General features: G+C 41.3%; 1 protein-coding gene across 7 annotated transcripts in view; it reads left to right on the forward strand.

Moving 5' to 3' along the window:
* Positions 1-21,026, forward strand: part of fryl (furry homolog, like) — a 255,534-nt gene that overhangs the window by 39,849 nt on the left and 194,659 nt on the right. For 2 of the 7 annotated variants that reach the window (XM_052033384.1, XM_052033387.1), the window contains exon 1: positions 7,564-8,287. The exons of the other annotated variants lie outside the window; for them this stretch is intronic. In XM_052033384.1, coding sequence (XP_051889344.1) covers positions 8,212-8,287 — 76 coding nt within the window. In that variant the 5' untranslated portion in view covers positions 7,564-8,211. Of the gene's footprint in view, positions 1-7,563; positions 8,288-21,026 lie in introns of those variants that run through there. 7 annotated transcript variants of the gene reach the window in all.

Below are 21,026 nucleotides of genomic sequence, written 5' to 3' on the forward strand. Positions count from 1 at the left end.
CATATGCCTAAATGCCTCCCACTTGTAATTCATTCCTTTCCCTTCAAACAGGCTCACCCATTCAACCTCTGCTAGATCCTGGCTAATTCCCCCCAGATTAGCCCTGCTCCAGTTTAGGACCCTAACCTATGGACCTGTCTTAAAACTAATAGAATTATGGTCACTAAAGCCAAAGTCCTCCCTGACTGCCACTACAGTTACCTGCCTTGTCTTGTTCCCTTAGAGAAGGTTGAGTATTGCACCCTCCTGAGTAGGACACTCTATGTATTGATTCAGGAAACTTTCCTGGATACATTTCACAAGCTTCACGCCATCCAGGCCCTTAACACAGTCCAATGAATACCGGGGAAACTAAAATCTCCCACTAATGCAACTCTATTATTCTTAAACTATGAGCAATTTCTTTACACACCTGCTCCTCAAGTTCTCGCTGACTATTGGGGGGCGGGGTGGGGTCTATAATACAGCCCCACTAGAGTGACCCTCCCCTTCTTGTTTCTAAGTTCTACCCATATAGCCTCACTGGACAATCCTCCAGGAATGTCATCTCTAAGTACTGCTTATGAAAAAGACAACACACCCTCCTCGCTTACCTGTACCTCCGTCTCGCCTGTAGCATCTGTACCCTGGAATATTGAGCTGCCAGTCCTGCCCTTCTCTCAGCCATGTTTCTGTTAATGCTATAACATCCCAGTCCTCAGAGCCAATCCATTCTTTGAGTTCGTCCATCTTACCTGTTAAACCTCATGCATTGAAATAAATGCAGTTTAACTGGGTATTCCTTTCCCTGCCTTTACTGTGCCCCTGGCTATCCTGATTACCAAATATGCTCTTGCTGGCTACTGCTTTGTTCTATAACTTGTTCCTGCCCCCTGACTCCCACCCCCCTGCCAATCTAGTTAAACCCTCCTGTGTAGCACTAACAAATTTCCCTGCAAGGATATTGGTCCTTCTCTGGTTCAAGTGCAACCCATCCCTCGTGCAGGTCACCTCTACCCCAGAAGAGATCCCAATGGTCCAAGAACCTGAATCCCTGCCCCCTGCAGTAGCTCCTCAGCCACAGATTCATCTGGCCTATCTTTCTATTTCTGACCTCACTAGCATGTGGCACTGGGAGTAATCCAGAGATCACTACCCTTGAGGTCCTGCTTCATAACTTCTTACCTAACTCCATATACTCATTCTGCAGAACCTCATCCCTTGTTCTACCTATGTTGTTTGTACCAGCATATACAACAACCTCTGGCTGTTTGCTTTCCCGCTCGAATTTTCTGCAGCTGCTCAGCGACATCCTTGACCCTGGCACCTGGGAGGCAACACACCATTCTGGCATCTCTTCTGTGGCCACACAATCTCTTGTCTGTCCCCCTCACTATCGAGTCTCTTATCACTATTGCCCTGTCTGACTGCACCCTTTCCCTCTGAGCCTCAGAGCCAGTCACAGTGCCAGAGATCTGACTACTGCTGCTAACCCCAGAATGAACATGCCCCTCAACAGTATCCAAAGAGGTATACCTGTTTGTGAGGAGAATGGCCACAGGGGAACCCTGCGCTGTCTGCACACTGCCCTTTTCCTGGTAGTCACCCATCTACCTGAAGCATGTACCTTGGGTGTGACCACCTCAGTAAAAATCTCATCTATGAAACCCTCAGCTTCCTGGATGATCCTCAGTACATCCAACTCCACCTCCAGTTCCTGACCCGGTCTGTCAGGAGCTGCAGCTGGGTACACTTCCCATAGATGTAGTCATCAGGAAGACTTTGAGGTTCCCTGACTTCCCACAGCTTGCAGGAGGAGCATCCCACTGCCATCCTGCGTACACTGAACCATTGATAGTCGTTCACAATGATAGTGAATTTCATCATTGAAGTCTGCCTTGGAGAGGTGGTTCTCAAGTTATGGGAAACAGTCCATTCATGGATCTTTATTTTGGGCAGGTCTAGTTGTGCAATTGGGGTAGGTTGATTGAGAAACTTTGTTTTGTATATGTTTGGTGTGAAGCCCAATTTCTTATGTGCTTCAATGAATCAACAATGCCTTGGTGCTCGGAGTCTTGATTGTATGACTATGAAAAGCATCATCTGCATACTTCAGTGTGATGACCGAGTGATCTTGTTTCAGGAGTGAAGGTGATGCAAGTTAAACAATTTGTCCCGCAGGTTAACTTCATTCAAGTGGAAAGCTTGTTGGAGATAATACACAGTATTGTGACGAAATATTGATGATGCAGCCTTGCTTGAAGTCGTTCTGGACTGGCACTGGGTCTCTGGTGACCCCTTTGCTTAGAATCAGGGTTGATGTGTCATCACGTAGTATACAGAGGATGAAGACAAACTTGTGAGGGCAGGCACTTGAAAAGGATACCACCTCTCAACTGATGGAGTCAAAGGTTTTTGAGACATCAGAAAAAGACATGCATGGTGGTTGATGCTGCTCCCTATTCAAGCAGGACTGTGTCAAATGATTATGGTAGAGGCATGATATTGCAGAATCTGCAATATCGCAATTTAGGCAGGAAGTGCCTACTGCACCACTTAGTGCAGTAAGTCTAAATTGTTTAAACCATGAAGTTGGTTGCTGACTGCAAGTTCATTTGAGATAATGTTTTATCACTATCCATCCTTTTGTTTTCCAGTATAGTTAGATCATTTTAAATTAATTATAATTTATCTTTGAAATGTTTTTAACACTGTATCAACTGCAAGTCCCTGAATACAAAATTCCTGGTAGGAGTAGGACATCCAGAGCACTGAAATTACAGACCCTGAATTTTAGCACATGCATTCTAAAATATACTACATATGTTATCAAAGTGTCAATGAAGGAAACCATGTGTGTACAGACTAGTGTTTGTTCGGAAATGTATTTCTGCAGGCCTCAATGCTATTTGACACTTAGGAATAAATATTGCAACTTCCTTTCAAATTTTCTTTTCTTCTTAATCTCTTTATTCTTCAAACATACTGATGCATTCTATGGTGGGCTTTTAATTTTACAGTGGCTATCTTCATGTGTATCCCTCACAAAGGAAGAGCATAAACTGTGCTAACTATGGAGCTTGCTGATTCAGCAGGGATTCATAGGCAATCATGCAAACTAATAATTATTTATCAGACCTCTTGGGTGTCTGGGGATCAAATCTGGGGATTTCTAGAAGGTTCAATTCCAGAAAAATAAAATGCTGCAGTTGCTGGAAATAACACAGAAAATGCTTGAAATCTTCACCAAGTCAGGCAGCGGCTATGGAGAGAGAAACACTGTTAACACTTCAGATCAATGCAAGGTTGTCAACCCAAAATATTAGCCTTATTTCTCTCTCCACAGATGTTGTCTGATCACATGAATATTTTCATTTTGTTTTAGGACAGTTCCTCATTTCCTTGTACTCACTTTGGCTGTGGGAAAACTGAAGACCTTTTTGAAGTTAGGAAAAGAGTTGTTCACTGACAGTTCCACCATGGTTGGCTTCATTCATGATTCCCCTTTAAATAAAATTGCCAATCGTGGCATTATGATATGATCAGTTGGTTTTGACCTCTAACGTTTTAGAAATGCTAGGCAATAACTATCTTCAACAAGAGATAATACCACAACCATTTCACCAAGCCTCACTATTATCAAGCCTTCCTTCCCCACCTCCACTGAACTATTAGTATGTTTGGAGTTCACCATTGATCACAACCTTAACTGAAACAATCATTTTAACAGTCAGAAAATGTGAATAACACACAATTAATAGGTTAGCAGACAAGTTACCAAACAGGAAAGAGGTTAGGCTGCCTGTGACCAAATATTTCACCCCAGATCAGCTCAAAACCTTTCTATCAAGTGCTCAATGGCAGCAATTGCTGCAGCACTGCAGTGTCCAATCTACATGAAGTACTGTAACATCAAGATAAACTTGATTTGCTTGCATCTTCCAGTCCTGTGACCTCTGCTAAGAAGAACGAGATCAGTAACATCATGGGAACATCATCACACTCTGGCTTCCTTCAAGTTGGACATCATATTGACTTGGACACATATTACTGCTTCTTAATCGTAGTTTGTTCAGCGTCCTGGAATTCCCTTCCATACGTTATTTTGGAGCTACTGTTTGTAGATGAACATCATCAAGCTCCACTGTTTTCTTAGGAGAGCGTAGGTGTTATTGCGTAACCTTGCAGCATTAGCCATCTTCCAAGAACGTGCTCATTTTAAAAGCTGCATCTTTCCTGTTCCATAACATCATTAGTCTTTTCTTCTGCCACAGCTCATTTGAAAATGTCATTATTGCTTTTGTTATTTCCTAATTCTGTTAATTCATTGCTCTCCTGACCTTTCCATCATCCAGCATCCACCCTTCATTAACCAGAGCTTATCAGAGCTGCTAATATCATAACAAATGTAAAAGTTATGGTATGCACGGCTGCAGGGTGTGCCCAGCAGGTTAGGCTGTGCTCATGGAGAGAGGTAAAACTGAGCTGATATCACAGATGGATGACCTGACCTGTTCACAAGATCACAACACAAGGGAGCAGAAGCAGGCCATTCGGCCCATCGAGTCTGCTCCAAGGAAAGGGAAATAGAAATGAGGAATGGGGGAAGAAGAAGAAAAAAAAACTATTCTAATCCCAATTTCCGGCCTTATCCCCATATCCCTTGATATCCTGACTATTTAGATATCTATCTATCTCCTCCTTGAACGCCCCCACTGATCTGGCCTCCACTGCTGTACGTGGCAAGGAGTTCCACAAATTCACCACCCTCTGGCTAAAGAAATTTTTCCTCATCTCTGTTTTGAAACTGTACCCTCTAATTCTAAGATTGTGCCCTCTGGTCCTGGACTCACTCACCAAGGGAAACAGCCTAGCCACATTTACTCTGTCCTTTCCTATCAATATTTTAAATGTCGCTATGAGGTCCCCTCTCATTCTTCTGTACTCCAGCGAGTACAGTCCAAGAGCCGACAAATGCTCCTCATACGTAAGCCCTTACATTCCTGGAATCATCCTCGTAAATCTCCTCTGAACTCTCTCCAACGTCAACACATCCTTCCTAAGATGTGGGGCCCAAAACTGCGCACAATATTCCAAATGAGGCCTCACTAGTGCCCCGTAGAGCCTCATCAACACTTCCTTACTTTTATACACTATACCTCTCGAAATGAATGCCAACATAGCATTCGCTTTCTTTACCACCGATCCGACCTGGTGGTTAACCTTTAAGGTATCCTGCACGAGTACCCCCAAGTCCCTTTGTACTTCCGTGCTTTGGATTTTCTCTCCTCCTAGATAATAATCTGCCCGCTTATTTCTGCTTCCAAAGTGTACAACTGCACATTTCCCTACATTGAATCTCATCTGCCATTTCCTTGCCCATTCTCCTAAACTAGGTCCCTCTGCAACCTTCCTATCTCTTCAATACTCCCTACTCCTCCCCCTATCTTGGTGTCATCCGCAAACTTAGCCACGAAACCATTTATTCCATCATCCAAATCGTTAATGTACAAGGTAAAAAGGAGCGGTCCCAACACCGACCCCTGCGGCACACCACTAGTAACCGGTAACCAACCAGAACGAGATCCTTTTATTTCCACTCTTTGCTTCCTGTCAACCAGCCAATGCTCCACCCATTCTGTTATCCTACCCGTAATTCCATGACCTCTCATCTTATTAATCAGTCTCTTGTGAGGCACCTTATCAAAGGCCTTTTGAAAGTCTAAATACACAACATCTACCGCCTCTCCCTTATCCACTTTACCTGTGATTTCTTCAAAAAAACTCCAATAGGTTGGTCAGGCAGGATCTTCCCTTCACAAAACCATGTTGGCTAGGACCTATCTTGCCTTGCGCCTCTAGGTATTCCGTAACCCCGTCTTTGAGGATAGATTCCAATAACTTTCCCACCACTGACGTCAGACTAATAGGTCTGTAATTTCCTTTATGCTGCCTCCCACCTTTCTTATACAACGGAACTACATTTGCGACCCTCCAGTCCTCCGGAACCACGCCGGAATCTTATCGATTTCTGGAAAATTATCGCCAATGCCTCTGCTATCTCTAAAGCCACCTCCTTCTGAACCCGGGGATGCACCTCATCCGGTCCGGGAGACTTATCAGTCTTTAGCCCATTTAGTTTTCCTAGCACCTTCTCCGTAGTAATCTTAACTGAACTCAATTCCATTTCGTGAGACTCCTGACTAACCGGCACATTGCTGATGTCCTCCACAGTGAAGACCGATGCAAAATATTCATTCAATTCCTCTGCCATCTCTCTATCGTCCATTATAGTAGCTCCCGCAGAGAAAGCGAAATACCTGAAAATATAGAATTTGATACTGAGTCTGGAAAGCTCCAAAATGCTTGAAGATGAGGTGCTATTCTTCAAGCTCATGTTTGACCTTGTTACAAGGTCCATAGATGGATCAGAGTGGGAGTGGGATAGAGAATTCAAGTGGCAGGAAACAGGAAGCACAGGGTCACCACTGGTGAATAAATGCAGAAACACTGCAAAGGGATCACCCAATCTGTATTTAGTTTCTCCAGTGTAGCAGAGACCACGTTGTGAAAACGAAATGCAGTCCATAAGATTTGAAGAAGTGCAATTGAATCTCTGCTTCACTTGGAAGGGAAGAGATAGAAGGACAACTGTTGAATTACCAGTAGTTGCATGGGAAAGTGCCAAATGACTGAGTGGTTTTTGGAGAAGAAAGAACAGTTCAGGATGTTGCAAAGGGAACAATCCCTTATGGATGCTGATAGGATCGGGGGAGGTGTGTCTGGTGGTAGAATCCTGTTGAAGGAATCTCATTGAAGGTGGAGGAAATTGTGAAGGATATTTCATTGAATACCGAGGCTGGTGAATGGAAGGTCAGAACCAGGGGATCTCTGTCCTTGCTCTGAAGAATCTTCAACACGAAATGTTGACTGTTTCTCTTTCCACAGATGCTTCCTTGCCTGCTAAGTGATTCCAGCATTTTCTGTTAATAGAATCACAGAGAGATAAAGCACAAAAACAGGGCCTTTGGCCCACTGATTATGTGCCAGCCATCAATATTTTAGTTCCAGCAACTGCAGTTTATTTCATTTTTATTACTGAGGGATACTTTATCTAAGGAACTGTAGGGGGGTGGGGGTGGGGGTTGGTTGTGGAGGGAATGGAGACTTTAATGTGGAGAGAAACTATTTCCTAAAATGAAGCAATTTATTTTAACTTAAATTGTATCCCTGTTAAATTCTTAATTTAAACATTTAATTGCTGAGACAACATATTAGCTTTAAAATCTTGAGTCTTAGTTAAAAATCAAACATGTAAAATGTGTTTCTGACCATTTTAAGATTGTAGTCAGTTTCTTTTATACTGCAATTATGAAATAGAGGAATTTAGTATAAGCAGCTGGGGAGAAAAATATTGTTGTAAGGTAAGCTGAAATGCTGCACCATAGGCTGGAAAGCCACAGTATTGATTGCATCACCCAGCTTCCTCTCTCCTCCTCCTCCCCTCCCCCAAGTGAAAGCCAGGCAGCTAACATTATCTGTGGTAGATTAAATGGGACGCTGTATCCTGCGTCATCGCAAGCATGCTGAGAAGTCGCTGATTATTGACTGGGTGGGCAGTGCTGTAGGAAGTAATGCATTGCTGTGAGAAGACGCTGGAGCCAGGATTTTCAGAAGCAAACAGTGCCAAAGAATGTACTTCAGTTGTGACTTTGTGAAAGGTTGTCAGTTGCACAAGGCAATGCGAGGAGAGGTACTCTGGTGGTTCCGCTCTGTGCATTTATATTTCTCTGGTAGTTAGACTGAGCAGTTATTTTCAACAGTTCTGAGCTCCACCCTTCAATACTGTATTTACCAACATCATAGGAAGCAGCTGGCAGCAGTTGCTCGACTTGGCCATTATAGGCCACCCTTTGTTTTTGAATCGTACTGTTTAGTCTTTATTCAAGATGTTGTTGTGGCCTGTGGAAGGTGAAATTGACCTTCAAACTACCCTCCATGTAGAGTAAGTTTTCTAGCCAGCTACTGAGTTCATCTGCATTCAGCATTGCTGGTACTGGAAGCGTGCGTCATACAGAAAGACTGCATGATAATGAAAAAAGGACACTTGAGGCCAGAGCTGCGCTGTCTTTGAATGGAGTGAGGGGACAGCAATACAAGATATAATATATAAACAGCTGGGAAAGCTGCTGTGATAAATCTTCTTGTCGCTGCTGCTCATCAAAAGGCATAATGTTGAGCCTACAGGACTCTGTGTTTTTTGAAATCAGCATCAAGTCTCTACTGAAGTCTTGGAGTAGTAGTAGCTGTAAGTAAATACAATCATATTTAAGTGCGAATAATAACAGTGATCATTACCAGGTAAAGGCTTGATATTTATGTATAATAAGAGCTGCATAAAATGGAAGAATGGTGTCCTTAATGTAACCTCTTAAATTATCTTACTTTATGGGTAGTATTCTATTATTTTTCCTTTTGATGCAAATAAACTGAAATAATCCATTGTTTTACAGAGCCCCTTCATTCAATTATTTTTAATTTTCCCCCCCAACGTCCTGTAAGGAAATGTAGGCAAAATTTTAACCCTGCTTTCTTTTGCTACCACAACAGTGATGTGCCCAAATTTGAGTGTTAATTTGCCTGTTATCAGATAACTTAATAATTAATTATAACCAGGACTATTGGAACCAAATTAATTTTACAGTGAGTGGTTAATATCTTTATTGATAGAAGAAGAATAATGGCTGTGCTGGTTACTGCCAAAGAGATGTGCTGTGAAATGCTCACATGTTATTTATGCTGCTAAGTTCTTTTTAGAAAGCCAGATATGGAGTTATTATTCCAGTGTGATCAGCTGGCTTAGTTTGTAAGATGTCAATACATAGCTAGCTGCTGTTTGACTATAGTTTAGCTTTTCCTATTCAGCAGCAACAATGGAGTGACATTAATATGGCCGGCCTTTGGTATGCACAGTTTCTGCCAACATTTTGAATGCTGGTAGTTCATACTTTTGTCAGGAACATTATGTGAAACAGCTGTCCAGCTCTTGTATGTTGAAAGTGCTTTTGTCTATCATTGCCACCTCCTAGGCTTGTATGTAATTTGCTGCATGACAACTCTTTGTTGAAGTCTGCTTACTGCAGTATTCAAATGTGACTAAAGTCATGCAGTACCCAGTCAGTGTCTGTTTAGACACAGATCAAGCAGCAGTGAAACTGCAAGAAATATTCTGATGAACCCCTCCATACTTAAAAAGAAGAGTGCTGAAGGTTGGGATTTTGGTAGTTAAAAACAGCAACAGAAAAACAGTCAGCAGACAACATAACATCTATGGTGAGAGAAGCAATTAACATTTCAGAACAACCTGAAATGTTAACCCTCTGTGCAACTCCTGTTTGAACTGCTGAGTGTTTCTGTTTTATTTCATATTTCCAGCATTTGCACTATTTAGTTTTTGCAATACAGGTGGATTTGCTAGCCTAGTGGTGGAAACTAGCTCACTCATCTGAAAACTAATAATCCTAAACTAATCCATTGTGAGCATTGCAAAGATGATTCTTTATCGTTGTTTAGTTCTTCAGTGGCACTTTTAAAAAAATATATAGTTAACTAGTTTAACTTCTGAGGAGAGTAGTATGGATTTGGGCTGGGAGAATTCAAGAGAAAGAAAAGCAAAATAATCTCTCATTGCAATATTACATTGCCCAGTTTCCACTGTTGGGGTATGACATAATGGTGGAATTGGTAAATCAGATAGGGCAGGGCGGTAGCAAGCAAGCGAACAAGCTAATGAGAATCTAGAGATATTATAGTATATTTTGAATTCTGAAAAGTTGTTTCATGTAAATTTTGTCTACTAACATGAAGGTATATGAACTAACTTGAAGATACAGTATATGTGTAGGATACTAGAAAGTTGTTTGAAATTTCTGGGCATAATTAATTTTTTTTCACTGAGATATTTTCACACTCATTTTTCACTACAGCTTGTGCGCTGAGCAGTTTCTTATCCACCTCGATTTTATCCACCATCCCAATTCACTTCGCTTTTAGATGTTTGAATTTATTATCTCCTATCATCTCGAGATCTCTGCTTCTATATAAACTCCCCAATTCTTATTCACAGTCACCCCCACCCCAACACCGACCCGGCCATCTCAAGTGGCCTTGTTGGTATCTTAATCACATGACCATCTCTAAATATCTCATTTATTATTCATATCCCCACTTCCTCCTTCCAACTTCCTTTTCTGATTGCCACTACGAAAAGCTTTCTCTCTGTATATTATGAAGTGTGACACTTCATTTCAAAATCTTAGTTCCCAAGCCTTTCATCCTCTACTTGCCACATGTTTGCCCCTACTGAATTTGTCTCCAAATTTCCTAGGTCACACTAAAATTATTATTCTGTCCTGGCCACACTGCCGAAGGAACTCATCTTTGCTCTCTCAAGTGGGAAGAAGGGAACTGTCGACATTTCAGGTCAAAACCTTGCATCGCAGGGTTTCAACCCAAAATGTCAACGATTCCTTTCCTTCCATAAATGCTCCTCAACCCACTGAGTTCCTTCAACAGATTGTCTGTTGCTTTACTTTCCACTCACTCACTGGAGTGCAGTTTGGAATTGACCTTGAATTATATTGGGGTGTCAGTAATCTGTAAACACCATACTTGGAGAAACTTCAAAACAACTTTATTCCAGTCTGACAGCAAGGCCAATCAGTATGTGGTGCTAATGTCATATGACATCATTACATTATATAACCACATGATACATATTGTCCATAACTAAACTTTTAATTCCAGCCTTCCCCACCATCTTCCACTGTCAACAGCTCATCCCCAAGAGTGAACTCTAATTCTAGTTTCCCTCTTCTTTCACTCGTGCCTTGAATGAAGTCATCTTGCTCATGACACTCAGCAGCTGCTCCCTTGATCGTATTCACATTGAACTTCATTTACCGGTTCCCATGTGGGCTGACATTGTTAACTGTTCTCTCTTCTCGGGTACTGATCCTACCTCTGTAAATCTGTCAACCACCTTGGTAAATCACCGGAAAAATAAGCCTTGATTCCCTCAGTCTGTAATAACTACTGCAATATCTCTTTTTTCTCTCCAAAGTTTCCAAACATGTTGTAGCCTGCAGTTTCATCTGCAAATGTTTGCTTGCATTCTTCCACTCAGATTTCTTCCCTGGTGCATTACTGAAACATATCGAATCAAAGTTGCATGCGATGCCCTATCTGGTTGTGACAAAGTTAATCTATCCTGCCTTTCCTTTGTGTACCAGTGTGTAACCTTTTGCATAGTTGATCATATCATGGCCTCTCCACCATCATCCATCTCATTACCTAGGGCGGACCATTCAGTTCTCATGTACCTAGTTGTAGCTAGAACGGTTTCTCTTCCTATATCCTCATCATTACCCCTGGTATTCCCTACAAGTGTTTGGCCAGTTTCTATTTCCCATCCTCTGCTGCCACTAAGCAACATCATCTGAAAACAGTGTCTGGTTCCACATGGCTATCTCACCACTCCATGTTTACCTCTCTACTCCCTCTAAAATATCCAACTAATTTGTTAACATCCAGTAGTGGGTTAGCAAATGTTTTTTTCTAAATGTTCACAGCATTGATGCCATTATCATTGTGGATCATAAACTCTATCTCTTTCCACTACCCCTTCTTTCCCTGACAATTGTTTGCAAATTTTGTGTCACCTTCGATATCAAGTTTAAGACTATATTATATTGCTAAGACCCATTTTCAGTGCCTGAATGTGGCCCCTCCCTCAGCTGATGTTGTGACTCATATCCATGTCTCTATTACTTGCAAATTTGAATATTCCAATGCATCCCTTACTAACTGACTTTGTTCAATCCCCATACATTTGAGGGCATTCAAAACTTTGCTGGCCTGAGCTTTAATTTTCACTAAATCCCATTCAGTTATCCCATGCTTCTAGGTATGTATTGGGTTCTGCTTCAACACTGTAATCTCTAGCCCTGTGTCGTCCTTGGGTATTTGAGCTTCTCCAATTTTGATCTATTGATTGTACCCTAATTTAGTGAGTATATCATTGACATCCTTGTTGTCAGCTAACTTGTCCCTAAGCCCTGGAATCCTCTCTGAATCTCTGCCACACTTCCTCTCTTTCCTCTTTTAAGAAGCTATTCAAAAACGATCTCCCAGATCTAATACTTTGTTGTGTAGCTTGGCAACAATTTTTTAAACAACATTCCTGTGAAGTGCTTTGATATTTTGCTGCATTAAAGATAAATAAAAGTTTTGTCATTTTCTGATTAATTCCCTAGATGCTTTTGGGAAGAACTGGTAAAAGTTCTCATCCTTTAATTTCCATAACCATATGTGTCAAAAATTAAGGATGTTCAGATGCTTGTAGAGCCCAGGATTTTAAATATTAATGCATCAAGTTCCTAATTTTCTTGGCTAAATGGCCAAATAGCAAGCAGGGGATTGGGTTTTCAACAAAGGGAGGGATGCAGAAGTCACAAAGTTTGACCCTCCACGTTTCCCTCCAGTCAGTTGGTATTGGATGAAAATAGGGAGTTGGTCATGAGAGAAACAAAATGGTTTTTGGAAAAGAGTATCTATAAACATGTCCTTGCTCCTTTTGAACCACTTATCTGTCCCTATTCTGTCGTTCTCCATGTTGGTTAATAATATATGTAGGTTGATAGGATGTAGCCATACTAAATGGCTCCATATCTAGGGGATTAAAAGGACTGACACTAGGAGGATGCCTCCCCTGCTGGCAAGTCATAATTATATGTTTACAGTTCCCATTATAAGGGGATATTAGTTTAGGTGAGATTTCATTACCAAAATTGTTATGAATTTTTAGAATTTGTACCAGAGGGCTGTGGATGCCCAGCCATTATGTATATTCGATTTGCATTGATAATTTTTCTTAGGATGCAAGGGCATCCAGAAATATAGAGCTATGGAAGGTGATGCTCAGTTGAAGATCAACCACAATCTTATTTCAATGGTGACGAAGGCTTGAAGCGGTCTCTGTTCTTTCTCTTATGTTCTTATTGACCGCACCTGAGAAATAGGTCGAGGGCTATCTATTTGAACTGCTGCTCTCTTTTTTGTGATGGTGTTTTCATAATGACAATTCGTAGGATATTTTAGGATTGTTAAGGAATCATAATATTATGACAGAGTGTGACTTGAAGCTGATGCTGCTCACATGACATTTTTGATTTTGTATTTTCTTTAGTAGAGACCACGGTGCAATTGCAGTAACAGATTTGGTACACTGTATCCTATGGATCTCACGTACTTGGAATTTTTCATTCTTTTTCTATTTCTAGTTCAGTTCAGAGATGTTTTCTCAGTTTTTGAGTGTGTTGGGAAAAATCAAGTGTTTTCGTTTATTTAAAAAGAACTTTCAAGGTGTGAAATTCCAGCTTCCTTAAAGAGCGACTAAATTGACATTGATAATAACATTACAGATTCAGAGCCATCTTCATTTATTAAAATTTGCCACCATCACACCACTGATTAGCACATTTCCACAAACTAATCTGAATTGCATTAAACTATATCCACAGTTTAAAAGCCACATGCAGGATTTTTAAAGCAAAGTGAATGAAAATGTATGTTGTGCATAGCTGATATTTATCATCAGCACGGAGTTTTATTGGTGAAATAAAATTCTTTTTCAAAATAATCCTTGGGGGATTTTTTGTTTTGGTTACTTAAGACTGAAATATTCAAGCCAATACTTACCAATCATTGTATAAGGATGACAGAGAGAATGGATAGAGTCCAGCAGGAGGGGTGTTGATTAAACATTCTACTCCATTCTGGAACATGGTGAGTATTACATTCCATTGCTGATAAATGTCGTAGGTGGTGAATAGATACTGAAGTTTAGGAAGTGAGCCATTCTTCAGATTTCTCAACATCAGCATTGAACTTATAGGTTCAGTTAAGGCCTAGCTGTACCTGATAAGCTTTTGGTTAATGGAAGTATCAAAAATGTTTGCAGAGTGATTTTCTTTGAGTTGTGAGTGGAGCTTAATAATGTAGAATCTTTGCCATGCAGTCTCACCAGTGGTCTCATGATAAAGCAGTAAGATGGTTGGGGCATGGATACTGCCATTAATAACCCCTATAGTGTCACCTGAAGATAAAACAAAATAGGCTTCCAACAAATGAGACCATCTGTTGATGTGTCTCCAGCCACTTGGCAAAGATTCCCTTGATCACCATTTTTACTGAAGTTTGTTGAAATTTTTCTGCATTGGTGCTATGTTGTTGAGAACCAGCTTACCTCGGGTTCTCAATCCTGGTTTCTCAGTAGGTGCTCGGCCTTAGTTGATGAGGTCAAGGAGAGAAATATGAAGCATTAACAAGTCATTAATTGTTAGATATATTCTGTGATGCCTCGTTATCTCCTCACTTAGGACTGACTGGATGAATTGAGCATAGCTGGTGGACAACTTTGGGTAGATTTCAATTATTCTGACTATACTAGAACATCTAGGCAAGGGCTGCAGCTTCCTATGATTATACTGACCTTCAACTGTTACTGGAATGTGACGACGTCATTGTTGATGTGAATATTCAAAGAGGCTGCTCATTTTTCCAATGCTTGACTGTATATGGTTGTCCACTGGAACTTTAACCCACTAGTTTGGAACTGTTCAGCTATCACAGTAATGTCCTGCTTTTAGTATTTAGCAAATAGGTGTTCCTGTATAATACTATCAGTAGTCTGATATTAAGGTATATATATTGTTTGCCCTTCGACACATTCCATTGACTAACTAGTCACTTTCCATAATTGTGATAAAAATACTGGAGCATGAGGTTGCAAAATGTATTTATGTACATGGTAATGGTGCTATGTTTTGGGATACTAGATATGTGTTTAGTCTGAGTCATTTGGTGTGATTCCACCATACTACAAGAAGGAAGATGTCCTTGCTTTGGAGATGAAACTTCGTTTTCACAAGGACCTTATTGGCAGTTTTAATTTCAAAGCCACTTTGAGCAATGATGGTGTGGAGGCACTCTTCATACTGACTGTTGAAATCCTGAAACTAACAAAATTTGAAGTTACCCTTTGTATAATTTACACAGCACAGTCAATTTAATCAGCACAGAAATCTCCTATTCTCTTTTCCCCCATTTTTATCCAGCACATTTGTATCTGTAGATATAAAAATACCTCACAAAGAATTAAAGGCTAAATATTTCTACCAGATAGTGTGGAAATCCTGCCACCAGCTTTTGTTGAATCAAACAAAACTTTTTTAAGGTGAAAGTTGGGGGGTGGGTGAGATGCAAGGAAGCAAAAGATTGGGATTGGTCTAATTGCCTGATGAAGGAAAATCCAGTTCAAAACGTAATTGTGCAGGGAGGGAAGCTCTTGAACATGTCAGTTCATCCATTATGAACAATCTCTCCTTTCCATCAATATACCTCTCAATCCTGTATCAAATTACCCCTTGCATGATTCAGGGTTTTTAAACTCTTATTTAAAGGGTTTAGGCATCACTGGCAGGGCCTTCATTTATTATTTACTCCCAGTTGCCCCAGAGAAAATGTCAGTGAGCCTCTAGCATTTTGCTTCGAAATGTTAAGTTTTAAGAGTGATATTTCTAAGTTACTAAAACATGTCTTTTAATAGTGTACAACTTGTTTAAACCTGCCTGACCACACCCTCTTCCTTCTGTTTACTACTATTATAACAACAATACAACACCTTTCATTTATATAGCACTTTTAACATAGGTGATTAATAGGAGAATTATGAAATGAAAATTGACTCCACATAAGGCGATGCCATTACAGAACATGATCATAAATTCAGCCAGATGGATAGGCTTTCAGGAGCATAGCGTCACAGAGCATGGAAACCGGTCCTGTGGCCTACCAGTCCATGTAGACCATCAAATAACCATTCGCACTAATCCTAGTTTACTCTCCCGACATTTCCATCGATTCAATTTCCTCTCACCCCCAGATTCTATCACTCACCTACTTACACTGGGGGCAATTTACTCTGGCCAATTAACCTATCAAACTGCACAACCAGCCGACGCAGAGGAAACCCACGCATTTACAGGGAGAATGCGCAAACTCTGCACAGACATTGGAAGTCGAGATTGAACCTGGGTCACTGGAGCTGTGAGGCACCAGTTTACTAGCTGCCCCACTGTGCCACCCAAAGCAGAAAGAGAGGTAGAATGGTTGAGTTTGCAAGTTCATGAGCTTAAACCATTGACAAGTGTTGGCTCAGATGTCCACTGGGGGACATCGGGGCCAGAGTCAATCGCGTGAAGAGCGAGGCCATGCTCTTTGGCAACTGGCCCGACTGATCCATCGTCCCCTTCGCCGTCAGGCCTGACTATCTGAAGGTGCTGGGGATCTGGTTCGGAGGGGCTGGGTTGTGCAACAAAAATTGGCAGGAGTGGATTGGGAGGGTGAAGCAGAAACGGACTGTGGGAACGGCGCTCCCTATCGATAACTGGGAAGAACTTGGGTCATCAGGTGTGAGGTGCTCTCAGGGCTGCTGTACTTGGTGCAGGTGTGGCCTGTTCCTCGCTCCTCTGGCTCCGTCTTCCGGTTCATCTGGGGATCCAAGATGGAGCGGGTCTGAAGGGCCACCATGCACAAGTCCCTGGACAATGGGGGTAAAGGTGTCCCCAGTGTCACCCTCCTCCTGATGACCACCTTCGTCCGTGGCTGCATCAGGCTGTGTGTGGAACCCAAGTATGTGGGCACCAAGTGTCACTACGTACGAGATTCTGCCTGTCCCTGCTGTTGTGAAGGATAGGCCTGGCCCCATGGTTACATGGCGTCCCAGTCAGCTGGACGCTGCCACGCTACCTGTCCTTCGTGGAAAAGTTCTTCCAGACCAATACCTTTGACCACAAGTCCATCAGGCAGTGGTCAGCACAGAAGATCCTGCAGGCACTGCAGAAGGACTCAATGGATACTGTGGGGTAGTTCCCTGAGCAGACTGTCCAGACCATCTGGCAGAATGTCTCATAGCCAGAACTCACCAACAAGCACCAAGACCTCGCTCGGCTGGCGGTGAGAGGGGCCCTCCCAGTCAGATCCTTCCTGTATGGTTGGAACCTCACTCCCAGTGCGCACTACCCCCGGGAGGACTGCGCTGGAGACGAGACAGTTGCCCACCTCTTTGCGGGCTGTGGGTTTGCGAGGAGGTTGTGGCGAAAGATGCAAGGGTCCTTGTCACGGTTCATCCCCAGCAGCAGCGTAACAGAGGATTCTCTGATCTACGGGCCATTCCCGGGGACACACAGAGAGACGGACATCAACTGCTGCTGGAAGGTCATCAGCTCAGTGAAAGATGCTCTTTGGTCTGCCCGAAACTTGTTGGTTTTCCAGCACTGCGAGATGTCCGTAGGGGAATGCTGCCGGCTGGCACATTCCAGGCTGCAGGAGTACGTGCTGAGGGACGCACTGAAGCTGGGTGCAGCCAACGCAAAGGCTTGGTGGGAAAGGACTACAGTTTAGGGTTCTTCTGCCACTGGAGAGGGAGGGGCGGGGACAGGCGAGAAAGTCCCTAAATATTGTAAATACGGGACCGGATAGCTCCCAGGGAGCCACACGTGTGGCATCGGTGCTTTGTTTATATATATATAGATATATATAAAAAGGTAACACTAATGAATGGTCTGTACAAGAATGTAAAGGTTTGCACTGTTTTGTAATTGTATATAGTTTGTCTTTTATTATGAATAAAGTTTATTTTGTATAAAAAAAAATTAAAAAAAAATTAATTCAGCAGGAAGCCAGAGTTAGTGCATATATTAGGTTAGAGAGCCGGAAGAGCTGACAGGTGTAGACCCATGGAGGGATTTGAAAATAAGCATGAAATTTTTTAAAATGAGGCGTACAATCAGGGTTTTATGTAGATCAGCAAACACGGAATTGATTGGGTGGGACTAGGCATACATTAGGAAATGGTTAGCAGAATTTTGGATGACCTCATTTAGGGAGAGGAGAGTAATAGAGAGCAGTAAGCATAGGCCAGAATGGCCAAATCAAGAGGTAATGTAGGACAGAAAAGTTTCAGAATCAAGCAAGTTGAATTGTTCATTTTTACAGATGTGAAAATAGGTAGCAATGGTGATGGTGCTCATGCACAATTGAATGCTCATCTTGAGGCCATTTATGATACCAACCGCAAATAATTTCTTTCATTTTCAGGCAGCCGTCATGGGCAGGTATGGAGTCAAGGGATAGGGATCTGAGGACTGAAGTTGATGGTTTCAGTCATCTGAGTGGTTAAGTGGAGAAGTTTTCTGCTTATCTAGTACTGAATCTTGGGCAGTGATTCAGTGGATTTTGTGGCACTGGTGGAGAGGGGGTGGGAGGAGAGCGTGATGGCAGCAGTGGTGTGCAATTGGAAGAAGTAGAGAAGGTTAAGAGGTGCTAGTGAAGTAGATTTAGGTGTTTATTGTATAAATGGAAACTGGCTTTGTGTGTCAATACAATAGAGGAATAGAGACATTAGAAGAAAGAGATTCTTGTGCAGAAAGAGAATCCATTGTTAATGACTCTTTGGCTTACCACTGGATAGAGAAGAATAGAACCAGGGGAACACAGCAAGGTGGCCATGATTTTGTGAGACTGCAAAAATTCAAGGGACTTAAAGACAAAGGGGTTGTTTGGAGTTGTAGTTTGCAAGGCTTAGTTTATGGAAAATTTATTGGAGAGTGAGAACTGTGAAAAGTTTAATGTAGTATTCTGCATTAACTTTTTCTGTACCAATGACTTTTTACAAAATCACTTCACTGATCTCATTCATAAAGCCCATATTTCTCAAGTCTTTCCTTATAACTCAGACCCTTTAACATAGCTTTCTCCTTTCTCACTGTTGAAATATTTCTGAACCCTTCTAGTATCTCTATGTTGTCAGATTCTTTATCTCACCTTGAGCAGATATTTTCGCACATAAAATATTGGGAAGACTGGGGCCATCATCCTTGGTTCCCAGCAGCAACTCAGTTCCCTAACCAACAAGTACATTCCTGTGATGTCACCAAGACTTAGTTTATCTGCTGCTGAAACTGTAAAGCATGTGATTGTTACCTCTGAGTTACTGACACTCCTGAATGACTTCTTTCTCAACATAAATTAGAGGTGATCCAAAATCTGCTGTCGTGTCCAAATTTATACCAAGACTGGTTCACCCAGGGTCTCTGTTTCTGCCTGGCATTACCATGCAGTTAAGAAGTACTTCAATTTAAAATTTTTACCTTTGTTTTTAAACAGATGCCTCCTGTTCCACTGTAGTTTCCCACTTCCTTAGCCTTCAACGCACTGACTCTCAAATATTTGTGCTCCTCCAATTCAGTTACTCTACTGATAGCTTCTGCTGCCAAGGTTTTAAATTCTGGAATCCCCTCCTAAATCCATTCCACCTCCCCACCTTTCTTTGCTCCTTTAAGATACCCATTAAATTCTTTTGATGGATATTTTGGTGTCTGCCCCAGTGTGCTCTATATGACTAGTTATCAATTTTCAATGGTAATACTCCCACGTGGAGCATTTGCAACTCTTTGTTGCCTTAAAACCATTATCAAAATGAAGGTGGTTGTTCTTTGACCCATTGTGCATGTCTGAGGTCTCTGAAAAGCTTTTGCAAAGCCCTGCAAGTTTTTGCTTTTTATATCTTCATTATTCTTTAGAAATTTACTATTGAATCAGGCTGTATCAACTCTTCAGGCAGTGCATTCCAGTTTGAAACAGTTCAATGCATATCAACATTTCTCTTTCTTTTGCTTTTGGTTCTTTTGCTAATTACCTTACATCTGTCTCCTCTGGTTGTCACACCCACTTACCAATGGAATATATTTTCTTTCGCAACTCTACCAAAATACTTGGCATTTTGAGATGCTTTTGTCACACCTCCCCGTAACCCTCCTAACTCAGCAGAAAACAATTACAGATTTTCTTGTCTCTCTACTTAAGTAAGGTTCTTTATTCTAGTTAATGTTTTGCATCCTTTGTCTGGTGTGTTGCTCAGATCTGGTACAGTCCCATCTATGGCCTCAGCAGTGACTCACGCAGGTTTAGGAAATTCTCTTTCAATTTGTACTCTACCTTTATTATATAAAACGCAGGATCTGATATCTTATCGGCTTGTCATTCTGTCATCAATGATTTAAGTATGTAAAACGGCAGACCTCTGTCCTGCTGTAAAATTGCATCAGGTTTTTGTTTCCATTTGAACCCATATGTTGCATCTGTAACTCATATATATATCTAAGGATACTGAAAAATCATGATTGAGGTCTCAGCTAATTCCATTGCTTCTCTCTGCAATTTATGATGCATCCTTTACAACAGAGCAGCAAACTTTTTTTTACTTCTGAACGCTCCTGGCCTTTTTACTATTTCTTTATGTCCTATGTAAATTCTCCATCCCTCATTTACTTTGGCAGTGGCAATGTTGTCTCCTCAGATAGGGGCAAAGTACTCATTCTGTGTTTCCTATTCCTTTTTAATTTGCAAATTATTCCTCATTTGCTTTCGGGATTGATTATTATCTGTATGACCAAAACTGGACATGTTTGTTGGGCTAGAAGGTCTTCTTTATGCTTAACATTTTGATTCTAACAATTCCATTATCATATTGTATTTGTTCAATTTAAGTTGCCTATTTCCGTCAATTTAAATTAAAAATCTGCATTGATTTACTCAAAATATCAGTAACTGCCAGGATCAAATTTGTAAAATTAGTCTTTACTACAATTGTATACAGTTGTTTACTACTGTACAATCTAATTAAGAAAAACAAAAATTTTAGAAAAAACAAAAATTGGATTTTTATGTAGTTCTTTTCTCAAAATACCTTAAAAACTATAAAATGTTACTGAGTACATCGTTATTATCTTTTGGGAGGCAAAGCAAACAATAATGAGATATTTTTGGTTATGTTGGTGGAATGATAAGTGCTAGCCAGTACACCAGGTAAAGCTCCTATTAGCAGGTAAGATTCTGATTCAGCTTTCTATGTGACAGACAGCTGA

The sequence above is a fragment of the Pristis pectinata genome, chromosome 2 (genome assembly GCF_009764475.1).
Source record: "Pristis pectinata isolate sPriPec2 chromosome 2, sPriPec2.1.pri, whole genome shotgun sequence".
In the NCBI taxonomy this organism is placed as follows: domain Eukaryota; kingdom Metazoa; phylum Chordata; class Chondrichthyes; order Rhinopristiformes; family Pristidae; genus Pristis; species Pristis pectinata.